The sequence below is a fragment of the Xyrauchen texanus genome, chromosome 29 (assembly GCF_025860055.1).
Source record: "Xyrauchen texanus isolate HMW12.3.18 chromosome 29, RBS_HiC_50CHRs, whole genome shotgun sequence".
Taxonomy (NCBI): Eukaryota; Metazoa; Chordata; class Actinopteri; order Cypriniformes; family Catostomidae; genus Xyrauchen; species Xyrauchen texanus.
Genome location: NC_068304.1, coordinates 24,808,728 through 24,835,889, shown reverse-complemented (window position 1 = coordinate 24,835,889; position 27,162 = coordinate 24,808,728). Strand labels below are relative to the sequence as shown.

At 36.2% G+C, this 27,162-nt stretch overlaps 1 protein-coding gene across 2 annotated transcripts in view; it reads left to right on the top strand.

Moving 5' to 3' along the window:
* LOC127623393 (RNA polymerase II elongation factor ELL) overlaps positions 1-25,448 on the top strand; it is a 50,395-nt gene extending 24,947 nt beyond the window's left edge. For both annotated transcript variants that reach the window (XM_052097849.1, XM_052097850.1), the window contains 10 exons: positions 3,220-3,347; positions 5,429-5,592; positions 13,968-14,209; positions 15,091-15,215; positions 18,414-18,531; positions 19,512-19,971; positions 21,482-21,545; positions 22,099-22,270; positions 22,458-22,502; positions 24,292-25,448. In XM_052097849.1, the coding sequence (XP_051953809.1) occupies positions 3,220-3,347; positions 5,429-5,592; positions 13,968-14,209; positions 15,091-15,215; positions 18,414-18,531; positions 19,512-19,971; positions 21,482-21,545; positions 22,099-22,270; positions 22,458-22,502; positions 24,292-24,402 (1,629 nt within the window). In that variant the 3' untranslated portion in view covers positions 24,403-25,448. The remainder of the gene's footprint in view (positions 1-3,219; positions 3,348-5,428; positions 5,593-13,967; positions 14,210-15,090; positions 15,216-18,413; positions 18,532-19,511; positions 19,972-21,481; positions 21,546-22,098; positions 22,271-22,457; positions 22,503-24,291) is intronic.
* Positions 25,449-27,162: the final 1,714 nt, after the last annotated feature.

The window sequence follows — 27,162 nt, the reverse complement described above, 5'->3', positions numbered from 1 at the left end:
ATGCTGCCATTAGCAAAATGTAATGTGATAGTCTTTGATTTCATCTCAAAACTGTTTGAAAATAATAATAAAAAAGTCTCAATGTGGCCAAGTGTGATCATTAAACAGCAGAAGGATGTCATTTAATTAAATAATATACAGTCACATGCAGGCGTGCACATACACACACATAACGCATACACACTACTACTGCTTGATTTTCATGCAGTGTGTCAAATAGTATCCATTTGCAGAGCAATGTGTTTAGTGTATAAATAGCTGAAACTCTCAAATTACCTTTTTCACCAGAGATGTCTTCTCACGAGTCATGGGAAGTTTGATATAACAAACCCTTCAAAAAGAGGAAGAACTTCAAAGGTCTTTCAAAATAAAAGTCCAGCTGAATTGAGAACTTTATTTAACTTGATTTGTGAAATTTAAGACAGTACGACAGAAAAAAATATTACTACTGTATAAAAGTGTAATATTCAAAGTAGGAGCAATAATACTCATTATCACATTAATATAATATTAAATGGTTATATTATTAGAATAAAATTTAATTAAAACGTTTAACATGGAACTTTATGCAGTTCTTTTTGCCAAATATTGTCTGTGTGATTTCATAAAAAAATCTTTATTTGTTGCCTAAGTATCGAGTTAGTATCGATACCAAGGTACCAGGTCTGGTATCATACTGAAGCCAAAATGTTGGTATCGGAGCAACCCTACTACAGTATATAGAGAGTACAGGTTGACTGTACATACAGTGTTCACTCTGACATGCAGTGTAGCACAGCACTCCCTCAACATGTGTTAGCCAAGTTTAAATATAGCTTATTTGGATTGGTGCATGTGGAGCAGGACTGTGTTTGGCCAGCTACTTTACTGATTCAATTTCATAGGACTTTGAACAGGTAGCGAGGTCACAATGTCGACATTACTTGTTCAGGGCTGCGTTTGTTTTGATTGCCCTCAAATAACTGCGAGTATTATGTAACTGACTGAGTAACTGAGTCGTGACCCTCAGAACATAAACTTAGATTTCCAGTCGAGCTGGTATGAATCATTCAGCTCCCATGAAAGCAGAGTTTTGCTGTTTGCTGAAAAGATTTGTAGCACTGAGGCGGGTTGTATGTACTATGTTGATAACAACAACAAAAAAGACACTATTTCAGTTCAGCTTATTTATTCAGTGCTTTTCACAATGCATATTTCCCAAAGCAGCTTTACAAAGAGAGAAAAAATGCCTTTTTCAGAATGGGATTTACAGTGCATGTAGTTACAGTAATACATTTTATGGGTGTGTAACGATTCACTCATCTCATAGTTTGGTTCACAATACTGAACTCGCGGTTTGGTTCACGGTTTTATTATTGTTATTTTAAAGACATGTGCAAAACTGTTCCATTCCTTCAAAATGTAGGTATAATACTGTTCTTAAAAGCGATAAAACATCCATCGGAGATGTATTCTTAACATCAAATAGAAATATTAGCAAATAATTCTGCTTACTGAAAATACGGAATTATGTTAGATGCATATGCTACTTGCACACTGTCACTGATTACATACCCTGGAGGCCAAAAATTTGTAATAATATACAGATTTTGCTGTTTCGGAAGGAAATTGTTACTTTAATTCACCAAAGTGGCATTCAACTGATCACTAAGGGATTGAACTCAGCGAAATGTCACCTGAGTATCTGGACAAACTGACAGTTAGAATGTCATGGATCTGTAAAGCTGTCATTGCTGCACACGGAGGATTGTTTGATGAGAACTCTATGAAGTAGTTTAAGAAGGTCCCAATTTTTTTTTCAAATTGTAATCGTAATTTTTCACGGTATTATTGTCCTGACTATACATTGTGATCAGTTGAATGCCACGATTGCGCTTTAAACGGACATTGGATCCCTCGTGCTGTAAAGGCACGTCTCTGTCCTGCTCCTGGTGTTCCCTGTATTATGTTCGCTTACATGATTTGGATTTCAGTTTCACAGTTTCAGCCGAATTCATTGAGCAACCCCTGTGACTGCTTGTGCAATCGTATTTTAGAGCTCCTTGTGCGCAGTGAAGCGATTTCCATGTGTAGGCGTAAAACGTTTTGCGTATTGGATAGAATAGACGCTAAAATAATAATAAAAAATAAAAACTCAAAAAGTCCCCATAGGATCACAAATATTTCAAAACAAGAACACTGCCTCTCATTATATCCCTTTTTAGCTGTCGGTTTACTTTTTGTGCTTCTATCTAAATAGTTACTTGTTTGCTCATGCCACAGTTTAGAGACTGTATATAGTAGTGCAGTAGAACAATGCATTCAAAGCTCATATAAATAGCAAATATGTAAAATAAGCAAGTACAAAAAAAGGTTTTGGTACAGCTAGTGTCTCTTCTAGAGAATTAATGGATTTAAATGCTTTACCAAGACATGTCACTTAACGTTCTGGATACAAGAAGATTACTGTTGTGGTGAGACATCTCCCTGAGTTGCAGGGGAAGCTCTTTTAACAGTTTTATTGCTTTTTTTGAATAACCTTGTAAAGTGTGTGCCCTGAACAGGAGTTTTTTTGCCAGAGCTGCCAGAGCAATCTTATAATTTGTGTGGGTGTGGGTGTGTGTGTGTGGGTGTGTGTGGGTGGGTGTGGTGGGTGTGTGTGGGTGTGGGTGGGTGTGGGTCCTCCACCTTGTAAATGTGATGCCAATGTTCACTCTTTGTTTACTCTGTTCTCTGTGTCTTTAAGCAAGTCTTTGAATATAGGCTTTAACATCTGTAGACAAAGCTACATTTATTTTCCTCTGTACAAGTCTTTCATGGTTGTTCATATTCTGGTGGCTAAACAGCTAGTTCAGGTAGCCACGCCCCAAACTCACACTGTAGGCTGACCAAGAAAGGGATGGGTGGAGCTGAGCGGGCTGCTCCAATATAAACATCAATGTTTTGATAGTGACTGGGAGGCTAAGTGTTCATACTTTGGGGGAGGTAAACTCATGAAGGGCATACTTATTGTTGTCAATGAACAATAAACTGGGAAAGTATTTTGACATAAAACGGTTCACCTTTAAGGTTGACTTGTCATTCATCTGTTTTGTTTGTTACACAGGTGTTTTGTTAAGCTTGTCATTTAATGGAGAGAGGAGGCATAAACAAACATCCAATTCTCATTGTGTGTGTGTGTGTAGGCTTGTGGGCATGATTTTGATTGTGTACATGTTTTGTTTTTTTATCATTTAACAGTATATCAAGATTCCTGCTCCCTTGACGGATTCTCCCGAAGCTTTCCGTGTCTTCTCCTTCTACCTGTCCAGTGACAGTAAAGACAAACCTCAGGCCAGCTTTGATTGTGTTCACCAGTATCTCTCGGGGTAAGATGACACTTATGCCTATATTAATCAAATAGCTTTTTACAGGGTTATTATAGTTTTTAAAATGTTTTATTTAATAAATAGTGTTTTACTATTTTGACTTTCAAATTTAGGTTATTTTTAGTTAGTTTTGTTTGTAAAATTCATTGTGAATAATGTTTAGGCTATATATTTGAAAACAAAAATGTTTCATTATTCGTTTTATTTTTTATCCCTCACCACAAATACACAAATGTTCCACCTTTCTATGATGACACACAACACTTCATCACATAATGCAACAAGTGAACTGTGTTTGGTTGTTTTACATGTCAATCAGGCAGCCAGTTCTTTTCTAATTGGTTGCTTCTTTTAGACAATACACTGATAGGCTGAAATTAGCCTTGGGTTTGGATTGATTAATTCAATCGGACAATCCAACATAGATTGAAAATATGAAAACTAAATAATTTTCTTTGCAATTTTAAGTTTTTGTTCACAGTTCAATGCACGTTTATAGTTTCAGTTTAGTTTTCTTTTGCAAAACTCCAATTTACATTTTCGTTAAATATATTTCTTGTCTTTTGGCTAGTTTTAGTCTTTAATAATTTTTTGTTAACAATAATAACCTTGCTATGTAAAACATAAACTTTCATTCTGTGGTTGAATACTATGTGGAATGTTTACTTAATGCAATATTAACACAGTATTTGCGGGTAGCTCAGTATATTGACGCTGACTACCACCCCTGGAGTCCGGAGTTCGAATCCAGGGTGTGCTGAGTGACTCCAGACAGTTCTCCTAAGCAACCAAATTGGCCCGGTTGCTAGGGAGGTTAGAGTCACATGGGGTAACCTACTCGTGGTCATGATTAGTGGTTCTTGCTCTCAATGGGGCATGTGGCAAGTTGTGCATGGATTGCGGAGAGTAGCATGAGCCTCCACATGGTGGGAGTCTCCGCGGTGTCATATACAACGAGTTTCGTGATAAGATGTGTGGATTGACGGTCTCAGAAATGGTGGCAACTGAGACTTGTCCTCTGCCACCCTGATTGAGGTGAGTAACTTCGCCACCATGAGGACCTACTAAGATGTGGGAATTGGGCATTCCAAATTGGGGATTAAAAAACTATAAAATAATAAAATACAGTAATTGCATGCTCGTAGTATCGTTAGTTAGTATTTCTCTTGTTTGTAGAGCATAGGTTTTAGTTTGTTAGGATCAACATTTACTTTGACCCTCAAACCCAAATCACGGATAGCTGAGAAGTTGCTGTCTCTTGTTCAGGGTAGCAATGATCTTTTTGCTCTGCTGCTGAAAGGAGACTTGTAGTTTCACAATACAATTGTCTTAATAAAGAATAGAATGACATAGGTTTGTGGGAAATAGGATGTTAAGCAGCTCCACAAAAACCAGTTAAAGCATTTGTCAAAAATATTAGTCACTTACTTGCCAACTGTTCTGTGGATAAGGGGCCAGCTGTAACACACATCAGTGCATTTTTAAATGGGCTTTTGTTCACATTGCTGTTTTATTTATTTATTTATTTTATCATTTTTAATCAAAATTCACTAATCAGGAGTGCATCTGCAATATATTTGCAGGGAATAAATGATGTACAGTAAGGCTCAGATTTAAAATATGGGATTTAAAAACTTACTTAAACTTGAATTTTAAATTTTGAAACATCAAGTAAAAGTTATGACTTAAATTGATAAATATTTAAGGTTCTACACTATTCTAGGTCACTAATCTATTTTAATTTGTGACATTGAGCATGTTAAATCCTATGTACAAAAGGTCATATTTCCCTGGTTTCATTGAAGCACACAAGATGCTCATTGTCACATTCTCAAATCATGCTGGGATAACATTGATCATCTGAATATGCTCTTTAAAGTACCCAACCAAATGTTAAGAAATTCTGATGTCATTTTTCAGTTCAGCTCGTCCCTCAAATTGTTATACTGATAATATAATATGTTATGGAAAAAGTGAGATAAATTCTCAATAAAAGAACTGTCACAATTTACTGGTAGATAAAAACCTGATTTTAATGGTATTATTTAAATTGAGGGAATTTGTTCCTTTTTTGTTCTTAGAGATGGCAGGGAGCATCTGGAAGGTCAGGGCAGTATTCAGGACAAAATCACCGTGTGTGCCACCGACGATTCCTACCAGATGACCCGAGAGCGCATGTCTCAAGTGGAAAAGGACATCTGGAGCCGCTCAGCCATTGAGATCAAACCTGGGTCTACGCATCCAAGTAAGAATACAACTTATTTTGGCCAGTTTATTCATATGTACACACACACACACACACACACAAAAACAAAGGAACTATCCTTCTGCATTAGGGGAGAAAATCAGCCTTACTATTAGATTTTTGACAAACAATTGTGATGGATCAATAGGCCTGTCGTGATAATTATATAACCGTCTGATCACGGTTATTTGATCTAACTGTGGTTATTTGAGATAACTGCGATCATTGGGCATTCAAATTCCAATCACATTTTAATCCCCAAAATAAGGGAAGTGAATGTACTGTATAAATGCCATGAACGGTGCATTTATGTGTCATTCAGTTGAACTCTGAGTCCGAGCCTCGCTGAGCACCACGGATGTCAACTAGCTCCTGTCTGAAAGTGCGCTCTGGTGCGTCCCCTTGTCAGGTTTTGGTTCATGACATTAAAATAACCTGTGAAAGTGAAGAAATTAGGAAATATTTTACTATTGCATAATATAATAAAATATTATATAAATATTATAAATATTATATGCAAATTGTATTGTATTTTTTATAAAATATATAATATAAAAGCTATGAGTTCAAAAATCAATAGTGTAAATGTAAAATTAAAGTTGACCAAAAAGAGACACATATATTTTAAGTGCTGAAAAATAATGTTTTAAATCTCAAAATATTTTTAATGTCATTCATACATTTTTTTTAAAGCCTTAAAATTAAATCACATAGTCACATATTTTAACATTGTAGGGTGGTTGTGTACACACACTGCTGACTCGCATTTAAGTGCAAACACCATATAAATGTGAATTTTGCATAATAGGTCCCCTTTAAGATATATGACCATTTATTCTGAAAGCCCTTAAAGAGACAATTAATCATCATAGCCCTAACACAGACAATTAATTGTCATAATCGCAATTATTTGTTTGATAATTAATCATCAGCCAATTTTCATAACCATGACAGCCCAACGCATCTATGAATAATTTTATATGCATACACTGTATGTGATCATCTCCCATCAAAACAATCATCACATTTTCCTAATGAAATATCACATTTATTTGTTTATTACTGTTGTAGTATCGCATCATGTAAATAATGTTCTTGAGGTGAATAAACGAGGGCATTGTTGATCATGGTTCAGCTGTGTATCATGCGAGCAGTTTAATTCGTGTGAGAGGTGTTTCCTCCACCCTTTTCCCTCCATCTACAGCATTTATCAACAGATGACACCGGCACAAAGCCGATCTGATTGATCTGATTGAGTCTGCCAGAAATATGCGCTAATAAGCCTCATGCTGTGTGGATGAAGTTTAACCCAGTATTTTAATTACTGTGGCTGGGGATCAATTAGGTTTTCATCTGCAGAAATACTGAATTATACATGGGGTTTCTCTCTGAAGCAAAGTCTGCAATTCCCCAAAAGATGAGTTAGAATGCCCAGCCATCGCTCTGGCCTCTTGTGTCTAAGAAAGCTGGAGTGAAAGATAGCACTGTACTGATATGAGGAAATAGGATGCGACAATTGAGGTTTGTTTGATTCTGGCAATTAAAAGCACTGAATTACTTTCACTGAGGAAAGTAATGTGTGCCTATCCTGTGTGACTAACAGACAATGCCCTATGTTTTTCCTGCAATATCCCTTTTTGCCATTATGTATCTCAATATGGCTTGTAATGTAAACACATTTGTTCGTTGCACTGCTTGCTCAAAGGGTATAATTACGGGACAGATGTTACAGGAAAACAGACTATTGAAGGGGATGATTTGATGATGTGCCAATCAGAAACTACAATTCAAATTTCAGGTGTGATAGGGTCATATTCATAATGCGTCTGAGTGTATGAGATGTATTTACACTGGCTATTTACCCCTGTATGGCAAAAGTATTACTGTTGCTGTATGTGTGGGTTACATGCACATTTTACACCACCTCTCAGTTCTAAATGCAAACGGTATATTGCCAGTAAATGCGGAGCCGTGTGCTTGGAAGAATGTAATGTCTGGCAGATATATTTGTTTGGCTAAAACCAAAATAAATCTTTTTCCCCATCTCTGTAGTTGAGCAAAGAAACTTCTTGTGGTGACTCACTGCATTTCTGTGGTGAAGTAATGGTACACTTATCATTTAGACATTTCTAAATACTGCTTTGCCATCATAGCTCTCTCTCATAGATGGCAGAGACTTTCAAATGTATGGCAGGTATTTCAGTGGATGTTTAATTATAAGGGGCATGGGTATTTTAAGGTCAGTCTAACTTTGCACACTGGTATAGGCTGTGTGGCTGAGTATCATTAAACATTTACTACGTACTTGCTGTTTAATGTTGTTTGTTCTCATTTATATGGATCTAGAGATCATTGGAAGGCCATGTGCAGTTACCACACCATGCTGTATGTTTACAGAATATATGGTGAAGACAGAAATCTCTCAGAAGTCTATCAAGTATTAATTATCAGCACTGTCATCTTATTTTGACTATTTGAGCATGAAGTCTTGATTAAAAAAGTGACTACTTTATTTTGTGAGGTAAAAACAATTAGATTTTTTTTAATTTGGATTTGATTTGAGTTCAATGTTTGATGTTGGAATCTTCTGACATCCATTTACAGTTGTGTACTGTATGTGTACTAAATGTCTCAAATGCTTTTGCAGACAGAAAGTGTTTAATTCAGCACTTTTGCGAAGCACAGCATGTTTGGGCGTCGAGAGGAATTCAGTTTGTATTACTGTTCTTGTTTGCCAACATGTTGGACTCTGTAAAAGTCAAACATTCTTATAAATAGGGTCATTGTTCTCTCGCAGCTACGCAGTTATCGCAATGTATCGTATAGTTGAAAGAGCAGCAGTTGCTTAAAGGAATAGTACTTCCAAAAATGAAAATATCTCATGTTTTACTTACCCTCATGCCCTCCCAGATGTGTATGACTTTCTTGCTTCTGCAGAACACAAATGAAGACTTATAGGAGAATTGATCATCTCTGTAGGTCCATATAATGTACTGTGAATGATGAACATAACTTTCAAGCTCTTCTGAATACATCCACAGCAATCTTGACTAGTGCTGGGTATTGATACAGATTTCCAGATTCGATTATGATTCACTAGTTCTCGATTCGTTATTGATTCTTATGGGTTTATGTTATAATGTCCCTTTTGCTTACATATATAGTAAATTATTTCCCACCTAATGCTATTAATTATGCAGTGGACCTATCGGCTAGGCTCATTAGGAAAATATGAATTTTACTAATCGTGGAGGGTAGCAAGAGCCTCCACATGCGGAGTCTCCACGGTGTCATGTATAATGAGCCATGTGATAAGATGCGTGGATTGACGCTCTCAGAAGCGAAGGCAACTGAGACTTGTCCATTCGTTCACTTGCGTTGTATGGACCTACAGAGCTGAGATATTCTTCTAAATGTCTTTGTATTTGTTCTCCAGAAGACAGTAAGTCAAACACATTTGGAGTGGCATGAGGGTGAGTAAATGATGCATGATGAATTTTCATTTTTGGGTGAACTCTTCCTTTAAGTATTATGAATTGTGTCCACATGCGTGATAGCAGTGACACTTTATGGCAAAGAAATTTCTGTTTCAGTTGTTTTAAATCACTTGGCTGACAAACTACATCTGTTTCGATGGCATGTGGTACACTTCTTAAATGAGAGACAAAGTCAAATTTTTTAGTCCTTTTACATCAAAATTATGCGTTTTTATACATTGCATCAGAGAATGCATTAAACTACAAAAACAGTAACAAGCATAATATGTACCTTTTTTATATTCTATTCTATTCTTGTTAATACTAGATATTGTTTAAGTCCAAGGTATTGTTAACTCTGTAATTAGTCCATCTGTTTCCACCCGATACATATGCAGACTGGTTGCAAACATAATTGATGTGAATTATCACATTGACAAGGGATCAGATAACTGTAGTACTATGAAGACACATGCTCTCATGTGACTTTTCGCTTACAATTAATTGTTAACCTTTTACATTCAAGCAACATTTGTTAGACAGAACGATCATAGAAAAGGGAATGGTTTATAAACCATTTGATTTCATATTTTGTAATATTTGTTTTACTTTATTTCTGTAGTGTTTATTTATTTTTAAATTTGTTGTTTATTTTTGAATAGGCACTGCCTTTCTTGCATCCTTGGAGAAAACTCCCTGAACTGTTTCTTCTATTTTATTGCATTTCCTCTTAAGGACTGCAAATTGCTTAAAGTGACAACAAAACATGGAGAATAACTTGATTTAACCTTTATTAATGAAAACAGTACTCCCAAAACATCACTAGTGTTCTTATACCACAATAATAAAACCCTAAAGGAGTATAAACAAGTGCATGAACATTACGTAAAAGCTAAACAAGCACAGAAATGCAGCGCTCACTATATGAACAATTTGTGCTTCTCTTTGTCCTATTGCAACCTTCAGTCCAGCTTAAACTTCTAATGAGATTAGGCATGCTTGATATCTGTTAGCACTCCTGTGTCTTGCTGGCTCCAGGTGAATTAGCACACTGGTGGGATGAAGGAAAGCAGAAAAAAGCTTTCATTTGAGATGCTTTCGTTACCAGGACTCTACTGTTTACACAGGATAGGGCAACGTTTAACATCAGCTCTCTTTCACACACTCCAGCCTGTCCGGTGCACAGCAAATTCAGAGTGCACATCCAGAGATACGAGTGCTACCGGGGCTGTGGTGTTTATTTAAAGTAATATTTCTTAAAATGGTCCAGCATTTTCTGTTTACACTATTGTATGTGTGGCACTCACCCCGTATCTCCGTTATGTGTGTCTAATTTCACCTCAGGGTGGCTCGGATTTGTTTTGCGTAACGAGAGCTCAGGGGATATGAGTGGCCCTAGAAGTTCTGTGCTATTTGCAGAGCACTCAGTTTATTTTCAATGCTGAAGAGGCAGTCGGTTAGGTAATCGTCTCCCAACCTGTTTTATGTCTCTTTTTGCTTGTATTAAAGGGATAGCTAACAGAAAAATTTAAATTCTGTCATTTACATACCCTCATGTTGTTTCAAACCTGCATGACTTTATTTCTCCGTCTAACACAAAATGAGAAGTTTTGAAGTATGTTAATGCTGCTCCCTTCCATACAATGACAGTGAAATGAATGTTTGGTAATTATGATTAGAACTGATCCTGGTTAAAATATAAGTCAGTGAAAGTGGAAAAAAATATAAATCTATAATATTTTTATGACAGTTTTTGGAGATGGACATTTTTGTCCATAATGAACCTATGTGTAACATTTTTTTAATTGATGCACAAGGGTTAAACTTATTTTGCAGCTTTGAAGATTATTCAAACAGACAAGAACATGTGAAATGTTCCATTTAAAAGGATTCTGACAGTCAAACTAAAAATAAATGGCATAATGACTAAATATCAAAAGGGACATGCACTCTCCGTGTGAGAATAACAGTCATCCATGAATGACAGTACATGTTTGTAACGTTTCTTGGAGTTCGGTTTGTAAAGTAGCCATTAAATGCCTTACAATAAGCATGAAATTAATTGTATAATGTAATCACGCCTGCTAAATCACACACATCTGAATGATCATTTGTGATGTTCATGTCTTGAGCTCAAAACGCACTTACAAACATCAACAAGCGTTTGAAAAAACATCCGACTTGGATCTGATGTGGATTCCAATCACAGAATGAAGCAGAATTACATTCGTTATTGAGTTTTATGTGATGCTTACTCTTACGCATACAAATCACTTTCATACTAAATATACTTTTTACTAAAACAAATACCAAAGACTGCTTAGACAAATGTATCGTGTGCTGAGAATGTGCTAATATGCTAACCATAAAAATATAAATCGTAAACGTTTAAGAACCACTTCATGGTCAGTGTGGCAACCTTTTGAATCACGCTCGTGCCAGAGAATTATTGCACCTTGACCTGTAATTGGCCAAAATGCTCCGTTCGGCTTTACCGAGACCCTCTACTCTTCCCTGTGGAATACAGAAGCTTGATCTCTGAACCACTTTCTGTAGTTCTGAATTTCTGCATTTTAGAATATTAAATTTGGTATTCTGAATTTCTTCTTCATCTTGAAAACTTTTTTATTTTTTAAACAGAATATTTACAGTGTAAGAATTCAGAACCAAAAATGTGCGGTTTGAAAGTACATATTTATAAATTGTGCCATAAAAAAAAAAACAATTCCATTTGGTTAAATATGAAATGTCCAGGATTGGAGTTTAAAAAATTCTAATTCAAACCTATTTAAAATGCAACGTAATATTATATTTGTCAAAATCCCACTTAGAATTCAAATTCAAAAGTCTATAATTCAAATTTACACAATTCTAATTAAAATTGTTTTGTCATATTTTTGGCTCCATAAAAGACACCTGTTCACAGAAGCAATCAATCAATCAGATTCCAAACTCTCCACCATGGCCAAGACCAAAGAGCTGTCCAAGGATGTCAGGGACAAGATTGTAGATCTACACAAGGCTGGAATGGGCTACAAGACCATCGCCAAGCAGCTTGGTGAGAAGGTGACTACAGTTGGTGCGATTATTCGCAAATGGAAGAATCACAAAAGAACTGTCAATCTCCCTCGGTCTGGGGCTCCATGCAAGATCTCACCAAGTGGAGTTGCAATGATCATGAGAACGGTGAGGAATCAGCCCAGAACTACATGGGAGGATCTTGTCAATGATCTCAAGACACCTGGGACCATAGTCACCAAGAAAATTGTTACAATTGGTAACACACTACGCCGTGAAGGACTGATATCCTGCAGTGCCCGCAAGGTCCCCCTGCTCAAGAAAGCACATGCACAGGCCCGTCTGATGTTTGCCACTGAACATCTGAATGATTCAGAGGAGAACTGGGTGAAAGTGTTATGGTCAGATGAGACCAAAATCAAGCTCTTTGGCATCAAATCAACTCGCCGTGTTTGGAAAAGGAGGAATGCTGCCTATGACCCCAAGAACACCATCCCCACCGTCAAACATATAGGTTGAAACATTGTGCTTTGGTTGTGTTTTTCTGCTAAGGGGACAGGACAACTTCACCGCATCAAAGGGACGATAGATGGTGCCATGTACCATCAAATCTTGGGTGAGAACAGCTTTCCCTCAGCCAGGGTGTTGAAAATGGGTAGTGGATGTGTATTCCAGCATGACAATGACCCAGAACACACGGTCAAGGCAACAAAGTGGCTCAAGATGAAGCACATTAAGGTCCTGTAGTGGCCTAGCCAGTCTCCAGACATTAATCCCATAGAATTATGTGGAGGGAGCTGAAGGTTCGAGTTGCCAAACGTCAGCCTCGAAACCTTAATGACTTGGAGAAGATCTGCAAAGAGGAGTGGGTCAAAATCCCTCCTGAGATGTGTGCAAACCTGGTGGCCAACTACAAGAAACGTCTGCCCTCTGTGATTGCCAACAAGGGTTTTGCCACCAAGTACTTAGACCTGATTTGCAGAGGGGTCGAATACTTATTTCCCTCATTAAAATGGAATTCAATTTATAAAAGTTTTGACATGCGTTTTTCTGGATTTTCTTTGTTGTTATTCTGTCTCTCACTGTTCAAATGAACCTACCATTAAAATTATAGACTGATAATTTGTTTGTCAGTGGGCAAATATACAATATCAGCAGGGGATCAAATACTTTTTTCCCTCACTGTATATGTATGCATGTATGTATGTGTGTATATATATATATATATATATATATATATATATATATATATATATATATATATATATATATATATATATATATATATATATATATATATATATATATATATATATATATATGACCTTTCTCATCAAGGCATTTCCATCCACAGAACTGCCCCTCACTGGATTGTTTTTGGCACCATTCTGATTAAATTCTAGAGAATGTTGTGTGTGAAAATTCCAGGAGATCAGCAGTTACAGAAATACTGAAACCAGCCCGTCTGGCACCAACAATCATCCATGCGATTATCTAATCAGCAAATTAGCATCAGTGGAGTGCATAAAATCATGCATATACTGTCAGGGTCTTCAGTTAATGTTCACATCAAGCATCAGAATGCGGAAAAATGTCATCTCAGTTATTTGGAGCGTGGCATGATTGTTGGTGCCAGATGGGCTGGTTTGAGTATTTCTGTAACTTCTGATTACTAGATACTAAATGTCAAGAATTGTGAAAAACTGAGTTTAAATATATTTTTCTAAGGTGTATGTAAACTTCTGACTTCAACTATATAGTAAATATATTCTTTAAACTTGTGTGAAGGTGTTATAAAGCATTGAAGAATAATATGTTGTGATTTTTGTTTTATAGGCCAAATAAAAATAATAAAAGTAATGACCTGTTTTTTCCCTGCAGGTAAATGTATAAAGATTAAGAAGAAACAGGGCCTGCCAACAAGCTTTGACAATACTATTAGACATTCACCCAGCAACAAGAGGAATAGTGGACCTAGCTTAGTGGCCCACAGGCCTTTGAGAGAACGCGTCATTCACATTCTGGCCTTAAAACCGTTCAGCAAGCCTGAACTACTGCTCTGGCTTGAGAAAGAGAAAGCCAGCCCCAAGGACAAGGCCGACCTGAGCGCTGTGCTGGAGGAGGTAAAACACAAGTGCACCCGCACACACAACTTGCTACAGTGCAAATGCAAACATGGCAAAATGTTTACGCGTACAAAGGAATTAACTTGGTCAGTGTGACAAATTTGCTTGTTTGAATTTAAATACCATATTTTCAATGAGGTTTCAAGACATTTTGACCCCACTCTGTCAAACTTTGGAATCTTGAGTTTAAACACCCGTATATAATGTGTTTTTGATTAGTGCAGTCAGTGTTCCAAGTTTTTAATGGCAAAAGTTATTTATCACCCCTATCAGCAGCCCTACTTCAGTAAATTCAACATAGTTTAACACTCATCTCATATTCTTCACAGTATGTCCAGAGATTTTTCAAATGGCCATTTCTCCAGCCCAAATGCAATAGAGCACGGCTGATTCTCTCAGTAGGTTTATTTGCTGAATGTTCCTGCTGCGTTTATATTTGGGAGTTCCAGTGCAGTCAACATGGGGAGTTGGCTGTACTGGCAGCAGCAATTAGCCTGCTGCCTTTACGATATTTGGAAAAGGATTGTGTTTTGACAGAGGGAGGGTTATGGTGGGTTCATAGCCCATTTGCAGAAGTGCTTTACAGAATGTCTTATGCTTTCTGTAGTACATTTACGAGGTCCTAGTTGAATTATTTTCTTCTTGATGTATTTAAGGATGTCCTTAAAAGGCCTATCGTAAATAATGTTTCTTTCTAGTAAGATTCTGAAGCATAATGTTTCTTAAAAAGATGCTGACTGAAATAGCACTTGACAATTCATGTCAATTTGTTCCCTTTGTTCAGACACTGTTGAAATATTGTTACTAAAGCGCAGTTGTGGACAGACAAGTTAGTCATTGGGAAAGAATCTAATAACTCTACTGTCCATTTCCTTCAGGTGGCTAAACTCAATCCCAAAGACCACAGCTTTACTCTAAAGGATGATTTCTACAGACATGTACGGAAAGATTGGCCTGGCTATGTGGAGGAAGAGCGGCAGCTCATTCAAAGGGTGTTGTCTAGGTGCATATTCTCACATTACTTGAAATTTGATCCATTATGTACTTAAAATAAATATTGTATTATTTACTTTACTCTTGTTAAGCATATTCTCACTTTCAATAGAAACATTCAAATTTATCACATGTTATCCTCTCTTTCAGTGTATTCAACTTTAAATAAATATAGATAATATATTGTAACTAATGTTGCATATGATACACCAGGTGTGTGGTAAACTTTTTTTAACTTTATTAACTACTTCATATAATGCTATACTGATCATTGTGTTTAACCCATTATGAAAATCTCCTTGTTATATTTAACCTCCAAATCAATACCAAAAATTGACAATTATTCTGTGCATAAGGAAAATTCACATTAAGATTTTTAGGAGATTATTTTCAAACTTTTTGCTTTTACTATTCCCAATGTTTTCAGTGATGATTCTCAATACCGTAACACGATTGTTTTTACTATATTACAGTATTATTGAATTAGTATTATTATTATAAGTGAAAATGAAAGGAATTACCAAAGGAGTATTACTATGATATATAAATACTTTTATATAATTTAATTTTAAATAATATTATAAAAAATTATTAAATATTTTTTCCACATTGCAGTAATGAAAATATCATAATGACCATCTTTTTTCGCATTGTGGTAATGAAAATATCATAATGACCATCTTTTTTCGCATTGTGGTAATGAGAATTGGGGGAGTTAAATGTGCGTAACTGTCATGAAAATAATGTCACAGTGTAAAAAGTCTAAAATGCCCTGAAAATAGCTACATGTATACAAAATGCTATTTCTTAATTGATTCTTTTGATTTTGGAGTAAAATGGGACCACAATATTTTCTTGGCATATTTCATGAGAATCACCATGCAAATGTTCGTTCAAATAGTTCGAAATGTCATAAAAATGTGAGAAGAAATTTGTATATCATCTCCACAGACCCCTAAGCACATCTCACTCTGCTTGTTAGTATTGTTTATTTACATCTTAAGCTTTCAGAACAATATTTCCTCTCTTCCTGGGATTCCTTAGATTTTTCTACTGTGTAGTCACCCATCCTTTTAGACCTAGGCCTTGCCCCCACACTCTGTTGATGGTGTGTTTTGGGGCCCTATTAAGTACGTGTTTTAGCACAGATGATGTGGTTAATAGGCCTGTCTGAGCAGGAGGCAGTGCCATTTACTGTGCTGAATGCTGCTGAGCAGCCACATTCAGTCCCGGAACAATAGGGGAATAAAAGTAAACCCATCCTGCCAAATATGATCTTGGCAGCCGTGTTTTTGGGAGGTGTGCCACACTCCTCCTCACTCACTGCATACTTTTGGTTCCTTCTCTGACTTCACATCACTCTCAATTTTTAAGTGCACTGCCAATCAGAGTATAAAGTCTCCTAATGGGACAGCTCAAGTCACTCTTGCAGTACACAAGGAATTGTAAAACACCCAGAATGGGACTTGCACAACATGGTTTGCTGAAAATTCCCTAAACTACTACTTACAGTTTCAAAAGTTTGAATCCAATGGGCAAATGCTTCTGTTTTAAACTTTTCAATTGTAATCTTTTTTTTCATTACAAATTATATCATTACAATTTGAGTGAGAAGTTGAAACATGAATCTCAGAATGTCTTAGTATTTTGTATGTTCCCCTTTTGCAGCTCTAGTATGCACTAGAGCTGGCATGGTCTCCACAGGTTTGTGCAACACCTGATGATCCATGTTATCACCTCATGATTTGAAAATGTTCCAAAGAACATCTTGTGTGCCTCAATGGAAGCAAGAAAATCTGACCTTATGCACAAGGACTTAGTCGTTTTCACAAATCTGTGTATTTAATTAGTGACCTATAATCTTATTGATTAATAAGAAAAATAGATTTTGAATGTGGAATTTTGAACTCAACTGTATTCCACCCTGTGAGTTTACTCTTGAAAGTCCCTCTTTTTCTCTCTTAAGAAGTTCAGATTAGTTTAGCATTGTGAGTTTCTCAGTACACTGTTAGGTTTCAGAGCAGGAATGCTTGGGAGAAATGATCTCTCCGTGAGATGAAAAAGCAGCTCTATGAGAGGAAGGAACTGTAGGAAGCAGATTGCCAGAGGAAAGTTCCAGAAGTGTAAGAATGTATCTGGCACCATTGTTCTCATCGCTGGACATTAGCAAGGCTTTTGCCAGTCCCACTGTAGATGTTATCACTCAGTTACCGGAAATGCTAAGCTAGATTAACAAGCCCTGGCATTCTGATTGAATGAATGCTGTGTATTAGTGCAGGTGTGAATTTGTTTATTTTTTTACATGCTGTTCTGGAACAACACATCCTTGTAACACTGATTAACACCTGTGGAAATCCTATACCTTGATACAGAGATAATTTTATTCCTGTTTAGTTACTCCATTTCCTCTAAGCACAGATCCACCTTTTAATAGCTTTTTGGAACTGAAATGTTTATCTCAACTTGGGATGGGTCAGTGTGTGTGTGTGTGTGTGTGTGTGTGTGTGTGTGTGGGTGTGGGTGTGTGGGTGTGGGTGGGTGTGTGGGTGTGGGTGGGTGGGTGGGTGGGTGGGTTATGAGGACTATTTTTAGGTTATAAACTGGTAATAACATATTATGCTATAAATGTGGTTTATGAGGACCTTCTAGTGTCCCCATAATTAAAATGACTTAAAAACATACTAAACTATGTTTTATTGAATATGTAAAAATGCAGAAAGATTTTGTGAGGGTTAGGAGATAGACTATATAGTTTGTACAGTACAAAAATCATTACGTCTACGGAGAGTCCTCATAATGCACCCAACGGGTGTGGGTGTGATATTTTTTATTTATTTTTAAAGGATAGTTGAGGGATAATTCATCCAAAAATGAAAACCGTCATCATTTACCGTCCTGTTGTTCCAAACCCCTATGACTTTCTTATGTGGAACACAAAAAGAGATGTTTGGCAGATTGACTGACAGCCTCAGCCTCCATTGCCTTTAATTTTATGGATAAAAAAGCAGAGTTGACCTTCTTCAAAATTACTCCTTTTGTGTTCCATACAAGAAAGTCATACGAGTTTGGAACAACATGAGGATTAATGAAATCAGAGTTTTCAATTTTGGGTGAACTGTCCCTTAAGTTGAATTAGTAAAGGTTTCCTGATTGCATTGTATGCATGGAATGCCATTTTGATTTTGTTTTTCACTCTCTGATACTCCAGAAAACTCCAGCCTCTCAGCAGCAGTAGCCAGTTGAAAAACTTCCAGTCTAACCATTCATTCCACAAAACCCCAGGGGATTCTCCATCCCAGCTCAGCCCTGTCAAGAATCTATCCATGGTAAATATGCACCTATAAGGAGAACTATCGGTTTGCCCAGTCTATATCATTTTAATCTTGCAAAAGTTTGCAATACTGTTTTGCATGCTGTATTGCATATCGTCGGTGGTTTTCAGAGGCTCTCAGACAGGTTTTTCATAGAATTTTTGATTGATCACCTGAGGCGAGAAGAGTCTCTCTATGTTATTTTATTTTTTCTCATGGAGAAGATTATGTTTGGTGCCGTCTGCTTTTTTTTTTATTTATATATATTTATATTGAGGTGCTGGAGGTGCTTCAGTCACTGTTGTTTGAAAGAGCCAATTAAGCTGCTGGTCTGCAATATTGCTGGTCTCTTTCAGATGTTTGGCTTTCTGTAGTCTCACTTAAACAGACTTTTGACTAAACGGCCGAAGTTCTGTTTCACAATAAAGCTTATTCTGGCCAAGTACCACCCACTTATACAGGAAGAGACACCTGATCGACATGTAGAGCAAGCAACCATATTTTATCTGAATTTAAACATATTTTAATAATGGTGTGGCAGTCTTCATGGACCGTAGTGTAGACAATACTTGAAAAGTAGCAGAAAATGTGTAAATTCTGCCTATCCAAAAGTAATAAGTACAGACTATTTAATAGAATATACAATTATGATTGTGAATATCTTGTTAACTTGCTACTAAGTTCCTCAATCAAAACTCGGAAAGACTTGATGGCACTAACTTGGCAAACTTTGGCAAATCCAGTGATTTGCCAAACTTGGGCCACTTTGATTCAGGCAGACTGATAAAACTCTGTGTGCCTTTACTCCCAAGACTTGTGTAAAATCAGCCAATCAGATAACTGCTTGGCAGATCAAGAAAGTTTTGTGTGCAATACACACAAGACAGTCAGCAAATGGAGCCAAGGCGGTCCGTGGCTTTCATCTGAAGTTGATTTTAGACATGCTGCTTTTTCTTTTGCTAAGTTTGTAAAATATTCTCTTTCTTTACTCCTAGAAACGCCCAGTGCCTTCCGACCATCCAGAAAGTCAGACGCCGAAAAAACAACGATTATTTGACCAGAACATGACCTTGCAATCTCCTTCCAATGGAAATCTAAGCTCATCCATGGGCCGTAGCACTTCCAACCATGGGAACACAAGTTTGCAGAGCAAACTAGAGTTCGGAAGGAGTACCAAAAGTGCTCAGCAGAGCCCAGACAGCCTTTACCAGCGGCATAAGCTCAGCGAGCCTAACAGTGCCCCCAAAGCAGAGCCATCAGTACAAGCACAGCAGCCTCTCTCCAGCCCCAAACACCCACGAACTGAACCTGAAATACGCACTGACCAGCACCTAGCAAACGGCCAGCACAAAAAGAAGAAGTCCAAGAAGCATAAAGAAAAGGAGAGGGAACGCTTAAAACCTGAATGGGCTGAGACCAGCCCAGACCTCAAGCAGAACCAGGAAAATATTAAAGGTGGGTGTTCTCTGTCTGTCTGGCTATCTTAAGATCGTAATTATTTCCATGTCTTTTCCCAATTTCAGTGTGTTGTGTCTTAAAAGTGCAGTCTTGATTTGTAGAATCAAAAACTTTTATACAGTGGCCCCAAAATGTTAGACAATTTAAATCCGGTTGAAAGATATATGAATGCCTTTGCATTATATAACAAAATATCCAACTAAGTGGCATTTATTTTAAAGAAATATAGTTTTCAAGGAAATTATTGCTAGCTTTTCAAATAACAAAATGTATACCACTTTATTAGATACATCCTTACACCTACATATTCATGTGATTTATCTAATCAGCCAATCATGTGGCAGCAGTGCAATGCATAAAATCTTGTAGATATGGGTATGAAGCTTAAGTTATTGTTCACATCAACCATCAGAATGGGGAAAATATGTTTTCGAACTCCTTGATTTCGACCGTGGCATGATTGGTGGTGCCAGACGGACTTATTTGAGTTTCTGTAACTGCTGATCTCCTGAGATTTTCTTGCACAACAGTCTCTAGAATTTACTCAGAATGGAGCCAAAACAAAAAATAATTCAGTTAGTGGCAGTTCTGCGGACGGAAACGCCTTGTGATGAGAGAGGTCATAGGAGAATGACTAGACTGGTTCGAGCTGACAGAAAAGCTACATTAACTGATAAACACTCAGTACAATTGTATTGAGTTGAATAGCATCTTAGAATGCACAACACGTCAAACCTTGAGGTGGATGGGCTACAACAGCAGAAGATAATTTCGGGTTCCACTTCTGTCAGCCAAGAACAGAAAGCTGAGTCCACAGGCTCACCAAAACTGGCCAGTTAAAGACTGGAAAAACATAGGCACAAAAGTGAAAGGTCAAATTTGTTTGCAGATGCCTGATATTTTGTGTGACTTGAGTGTCAAAAAGTGCCCCAAATACTTTTTAGGGCTACTGCTTTGATAAAATAAAAGTATTATTTAAAAGCATTATGCATTTAATTACTTTTTCTTTTTGTACGGTAATGAATGCTACTTGGTGTAATGTCAGGGAGTGATAATAGCACAGATAATTACATTGTCAAAACATTCTGTCCAACAACACCAAAAGGTACTTAATGGAATGAGAACGCCCTGTTTCGGGCTCTTTTCATTACTTTTGTGAAAGTGACTGATCGTCTCAGTTACACAGAAGTGGTTTAGCAGAGAGACACTTTCATTTCAAGTAAAGTAATGGCAAAACAGGTTAGGACTTGCAACGCAATTCAGGAAATATTCCTGTGTGTTTGTGAGCGAGTGCACAGATGTATGCCTCTCTGTGCGCTTCTCTAGCACCAAGGTAGATGATTAACTCTCTAACAGCTGGGTGACACTAAGACGTGCAGAGCTTGCTTACTCCACCTGCTCAAGATTGATATCTTATCAGGTGGCCTTTGTCAGCGATGGCTACCCTCCACGTTCCTTATCACAGATTATATAAACCATTTTGTCATTTTTGTTTGTTAATGTGTAGACCATGAGCGGCCCAACACACCTGTCACCTGTGCCTTGCCCGAGGAGCTGCCTGACTATTTATTGTGAGTAAAAACAGATACAAATGGGGATTGCAATTACAAGTAGAGATTGCCTGCAACCGCTGATATACAAATGAATTATGCAACAGAAACTGAATAATGTTGATCATTTAAAAACCTTTGGGGTGTTTCTAGTAATTTGTATGATGTTGTTTAAAATTGTTTGCTAGAATGTAACAAAGTAACAATGCTCCTAGCTCCTTGTAGAATAAATATGATTTTGTTAATTAAAAAAAGAGATGCATAACCTTAAATCACCATTGTTCACAGTGAACTTGGCACACTGAATTCAAGTTTTAGATTTGAAAATATAGAAATTACAAGAACTTAATTCTATAACCTTCTTTTAAATAGTTGGCACTTGAACTTGAAACTCAACAAAGGACTGATATATTTAAACAAGCAACCCATACATATGAGACATTAAATGGAATCTGATGTGAATAATCCAAATTTGTTTTGATCTGCAGTGCCATCTACTGGTTTATTGCTGTTGTATCAAATTACCTTAAATTATAATTTAGTTTACTAAAACAAACTCTCTTTTTCTTTTCAGAAAATACAACACTATTACAGACTCTGAGCAGCGACAGAGGTACAAAGAGGATTTCTGTGCAGAATATGATGAGTACAGAGACCTTCATGAGCACATAGGAAAAGTTACTGAGATGTTTGTTCAGCTGGGATCCAAGATAAAAACATTGTCTCCTGGGACACAGGAGTATAAGGTATGGAAAATTATACCTTTTTGTGACCTTAATATCAAAGCATGTTTTAGAAATTATTCATGAAATGTTTCAATGTGAGTGTTTCACAAGATAATCCCTTAGCAAATGTTATGTAAAAGTTATATAATAAATGATGTGATTAAGAGGCAATTTTAGTTTCATATGTTTGATTAAATTTTTATTTTAGGTTATGGAATATCAAATAATGGACAAGTATAGGAAGTATAAGAAGGTAAGAGAGTCTACATTAGTATTATTCTTTCTATCATTTTTTTGCTAATGTTTGCAAAGCAGTGGTGCTGTTCTACAAATATTTATTTTGTTTTCCTGCTTGGACCTTGTTCAGCTGTCAGTGCATAATGTTAGTGTTTTAAACACTAATTTGTTGGAACTGTTTCAATATGTTCTTTCCATGTTTTTAATGCATTTTAAGGAATATAGAATCTGTGTTTTTAATTTGAGTGCAATGAGTAAAGAGCACTGTTGCATGTATCTATATATACAATCTTTATATTTGCACATAGTTTTCTATTCCAAATGGCTTCCCGAGCTGAACTTCTCTTTTTTTAATGCCTGTATAATATAACATTAAATGTGCTTTAAGAAAAAACAGGTATATAAAATATGATACATAACATTAAAAATAATATAATCTTGTGCATTGTGAGAAAGAGCAAAGATACAGGAGTATGCTACTTTTATGTGTTATATTATTCTTGAGATAATAGCAGTGAGTTGCTTTTTATGTGACATTTTACCTCAAGCTGGTCCAAACAAATTACAGAACCTCTGCTATTTTTAATCCAAAAATATATAACAGGCACAGTAAAATACATATTAAATAATATGCATTGAGACAAAACACCAGGTATATGATATAATATGAGGCATTAGCACATTACATATGCAGTATATAATAAAAAGTGTTTGCATCCTCTACATAATTTATTTACTGCATATTTGCATTGCATTTAGTGTTTGTGTGCGTGAGACAAGTAAAAGAGCAAATGTACACACTTTGTTTATGAACATTTATAATACATGCAAATATATTACGATAAGCGATTTTCAAAATCAGACCGGGTTTATGTTTGCAGTACTAGGGGTTCATGTACTTCAACCATTTTGTTTTTGTTTTTCGGGGGTATGTATCAGTTGCACGTCCAATACCGATGTTTTCTCCGTTGATTAATGTTACTAACGCACTGGATTGTGCAGCTGCAGCGACTGCCAAAAATGACAAAAAGCTTGTTTTCATTGCGGTCTGAAGAACAAAAATCAGACCACTCTCCATAAAAAATCCTTTGGAGTGATGCATACGATTTGTCAGGCCTGGTGTGAATAGCACCATAGGAATGTGTTGTTCCAATTCAAAAGCTTGTTCAGATATACATTCGCACAGAAAAAACAGGCTTGTTGAAAATAGGCCTTTAGTGAACTTTATATTTAGCATTTTAAGGACTGTCTAAACTAGGGCAGGGTAAAAATATACACATTTTGATTCGATACTAAAAAAATTGTAAAAAAAACATCCGTGTTTTTCATATTCCGGTATGCCTTTTTTATCTGGATGTGTAAAAAAAAGATTCTTAATAAACACTTGTAGTGTGCCTTCTGTCCAGCAGATGTCACCTTCAAACTGAGCTAGCTTACTGTGGAAACCAACTTAGTACTTGAGATAAATTTACAAGTAGTTTCCTGACATAGCAACATTAGCTCAACCAATAGTGCAAGTTTGGGACGGGACTATCTATTTGGTCAAACAATGGCAGACAGGGTGTTAGAGAAACCTGTTTAAAAATGGGCATTCTTTTTTAATTTCTGGTTGGTTCCGCTAGTGACAGAAATGACACACTTTAAAGAATATTTAAGATGTGTATCTAATTTTAATCAAATCAGGAAATCAGTACAGTTACACAGCCTTAGTTTAAAACGTGTGAAACCATGCTCATTTTGATGTTCTTTTGACTTGCAGTGTACTGTGTATTTACAATTGTCTTTGTCTTTTTCCTTTTCCTCAGAAGTTCCCAGGCTACCGGGAAGAGAAGAAACATTGCGAATATCTCCATCAGAAACTGTCACACATCAAAGGCCTGATTCTGGACTATGACCTTACACAAGCACCGTCCTAGTGCCAGCCATTATTTTCTCCTCCTTCCCAGTCTGGTCGTACAGACCAAAAGACTCCTTGTTGGAAATAAAGCTGGACCAAGTGTAGTTGCTTGAACACAAAAAGGCATTTCCACTTCTTTCCTGTGCACAAACTGTGGATAACTGTGTGGCAGTTTGGGCTTTGATCCTAAACCATCAAACAAAGGCCAAGACTTGTGACTTTAAAGCCCTTAAAGTTTTATTGTTTGTTTGTGTAAAAAGTTTTGCATTGGCAAGGAATTTGGTTAGATTTCTTCAGCCAAAATTTTGATTTACCGCACCCAAATGCAGCATACATCTAACTGTTGCCCTTGATCTTCTAACTATGGCTTGTGCTCTGATCTTCAGGGCTGCGGGCTGCTTTTATGGTACAATCATGAAGCCTGGGTGATGAGAGATGATTATCTTTAATGTGTTTACTGTCTATCAGTGCTTTATTTGAGAACTTAAGCACAGTTTCTATTTTGATATTTTACTGAATGTATATTTGTATACAGTACTTGTAAGATCATGACTATAATGGAGAGTTTAATCACTGGATAGAATAGGGGAAGCCTGGAATTTTCTAGACTCTGTGGTACTCCTACCAAACTCTGTAGAGTACAAGGGAGCAATTTGTAATATGAATGTCCATATAAACTATCCCAGCACCTGTGTCAGACTGTCAATTAGACAAGACCTTTAAATCCTCAGCTTTGCTCTGGAATCCAAATTGAATCTAGAATTCCAGCAGTAACTTGTGTAATGATAAGAAAGTTGAAAAGCTTAACCTTGAAGCAGCAATTGAAAAATCTAATCTAATACAACAAAATACAGCAGTTGTAATATGATCATGAATTTTGTGCTCCGTGCTCTAACCACAGCACACTGTGTTAATTATTAATTAACTGTTAATTATCATATTGATTATTAATATGTTGTTGTTATTTAGACACCAAACAGCAGAATCATGTTTTAAAGCACATTTAGTTTCTTGTATCTTGTTTTGAATCTTTTTTTTTAATATATATATATATATATATATATATATATATATATATATATATATATATATATATATATATATATACACTGGCGACAAAAGTTTGGACAGATTTAGCGGTTTCGGAAGGAAATTGGTTCTTTAATTAACTAAAGTGGTATTCAACTGATCACAAAGTATTGTCAGGACATTACTGATGTAAAAAAACAGCACCATCACTATTTGAAAAAGTCAATTTTTATCAAATCTAGACAGAACCCATTTCCAGCAGCCATCACTCCAACACCTTATCCTTGAGTAATCATGATAAATTGATAATTTGGTAATAGAAAATGACTTTTCATTATATCAAACACATTTGAAAGCTATTTGGTTTGTTAAATGAAGCTTACAATTTTCTTTGTTTGTTTTTGTGTTGTTACAGTATGTAATAGACTGACACATCTTAAGGTCAATATTAGGTAAAACATGGCAAAAGAAAGTAACAGCTTTCTCTTGAAACTAGTCAGGCAATCATTGTTTTGAGGAATGAAGGCTTTACAATGCTTGAAATTGCCAAAAAACAGAATATTTCATACAATAATGTACACTACAGTCTTCAAAAACAAAGGAAAACTGGCTCTAACTAGGACAGAAAGAGATGTGGAAGGCCAGATGCACAACTAAACAAGATGATAAATACATCAGAGTCTTTAGTTGAAAAATAGACGCTGACAGCTTCATTGAATTCTACCTGCTCAACACCAGTTTCATGTACAACAGTAAAGAGAAGACTCAGGGAGGCAGGCCTTATGGGAAGAATTACAAAGAAAAGCCACTTTTGAAACAGAAAAACAAAAATAAAAGGTTAGAGTGGGCAAAGCAACAGACATTGAACAACAGATAATTGGAAAAGAGTGTTATGGATCTTAAACCCATTGAGCTTTTGTGGGATCAGCTAGACTGTAAGGTGCATGAGAAGTGCCCGACAAGACAGCCACATCTATGACAAGTGCTACAGGAAGCGTGGGGTGAAATGTCACCTGAGTATATGACCAAACTGACAGCTAGAATGCCAAAGATCTGCAAAGCTGTCATTGCTGCACGTGGAGGATTTATTGATGATAACTCTTTGTATTTTATTTATTTATTTTCACATTTTAATAGTAATTTTTCATGTTATTAATGTCCTGACTGTACATTGTGATAAGTTGAATGCCACTTTGGTGAGTAAAAGTACCAATTGCTTTCCATTAGAGCAAAATATGTACATTATTACAAAGTTTTAGCTGCCAGTGTGTGTGTGTAATATATACAATACCGTTCCAAAAGATTAGGGTCACTTACTCATTATTTTTGTTTATTTATTTTTTTCACATTTGATAGTAAAGTCATCACAACTATGGAATAAAAGAAACTGAAATATGTTGTGACAAAAAAAATCCTAAATAAATCAAAACTATGTTATATTTTAGCGTCTTCAAATTGGCCACACTTTGCCTAGATTTTGCAGAAATGTGCTCTTGGCATTTTCTCAACCAAACACTTGAGTTATAACACTGGGATGATTTTTAAACAGTATTGAATGAGTTTTCATCTATATGTTGGGCACTTAGTGGCTGCTTTCATAAAAAATGCAATTATAAAATTTTAGTTTTGTAATTAAAAAAATGTTGGCACAATTATATTTTTGTCTACAAAACTAATTTCAAACATTTAAGCATATGCCCTCAGATCAAAAGGTTTTTAAGATCATGAAAAACATTTCAGGCAAGTGACA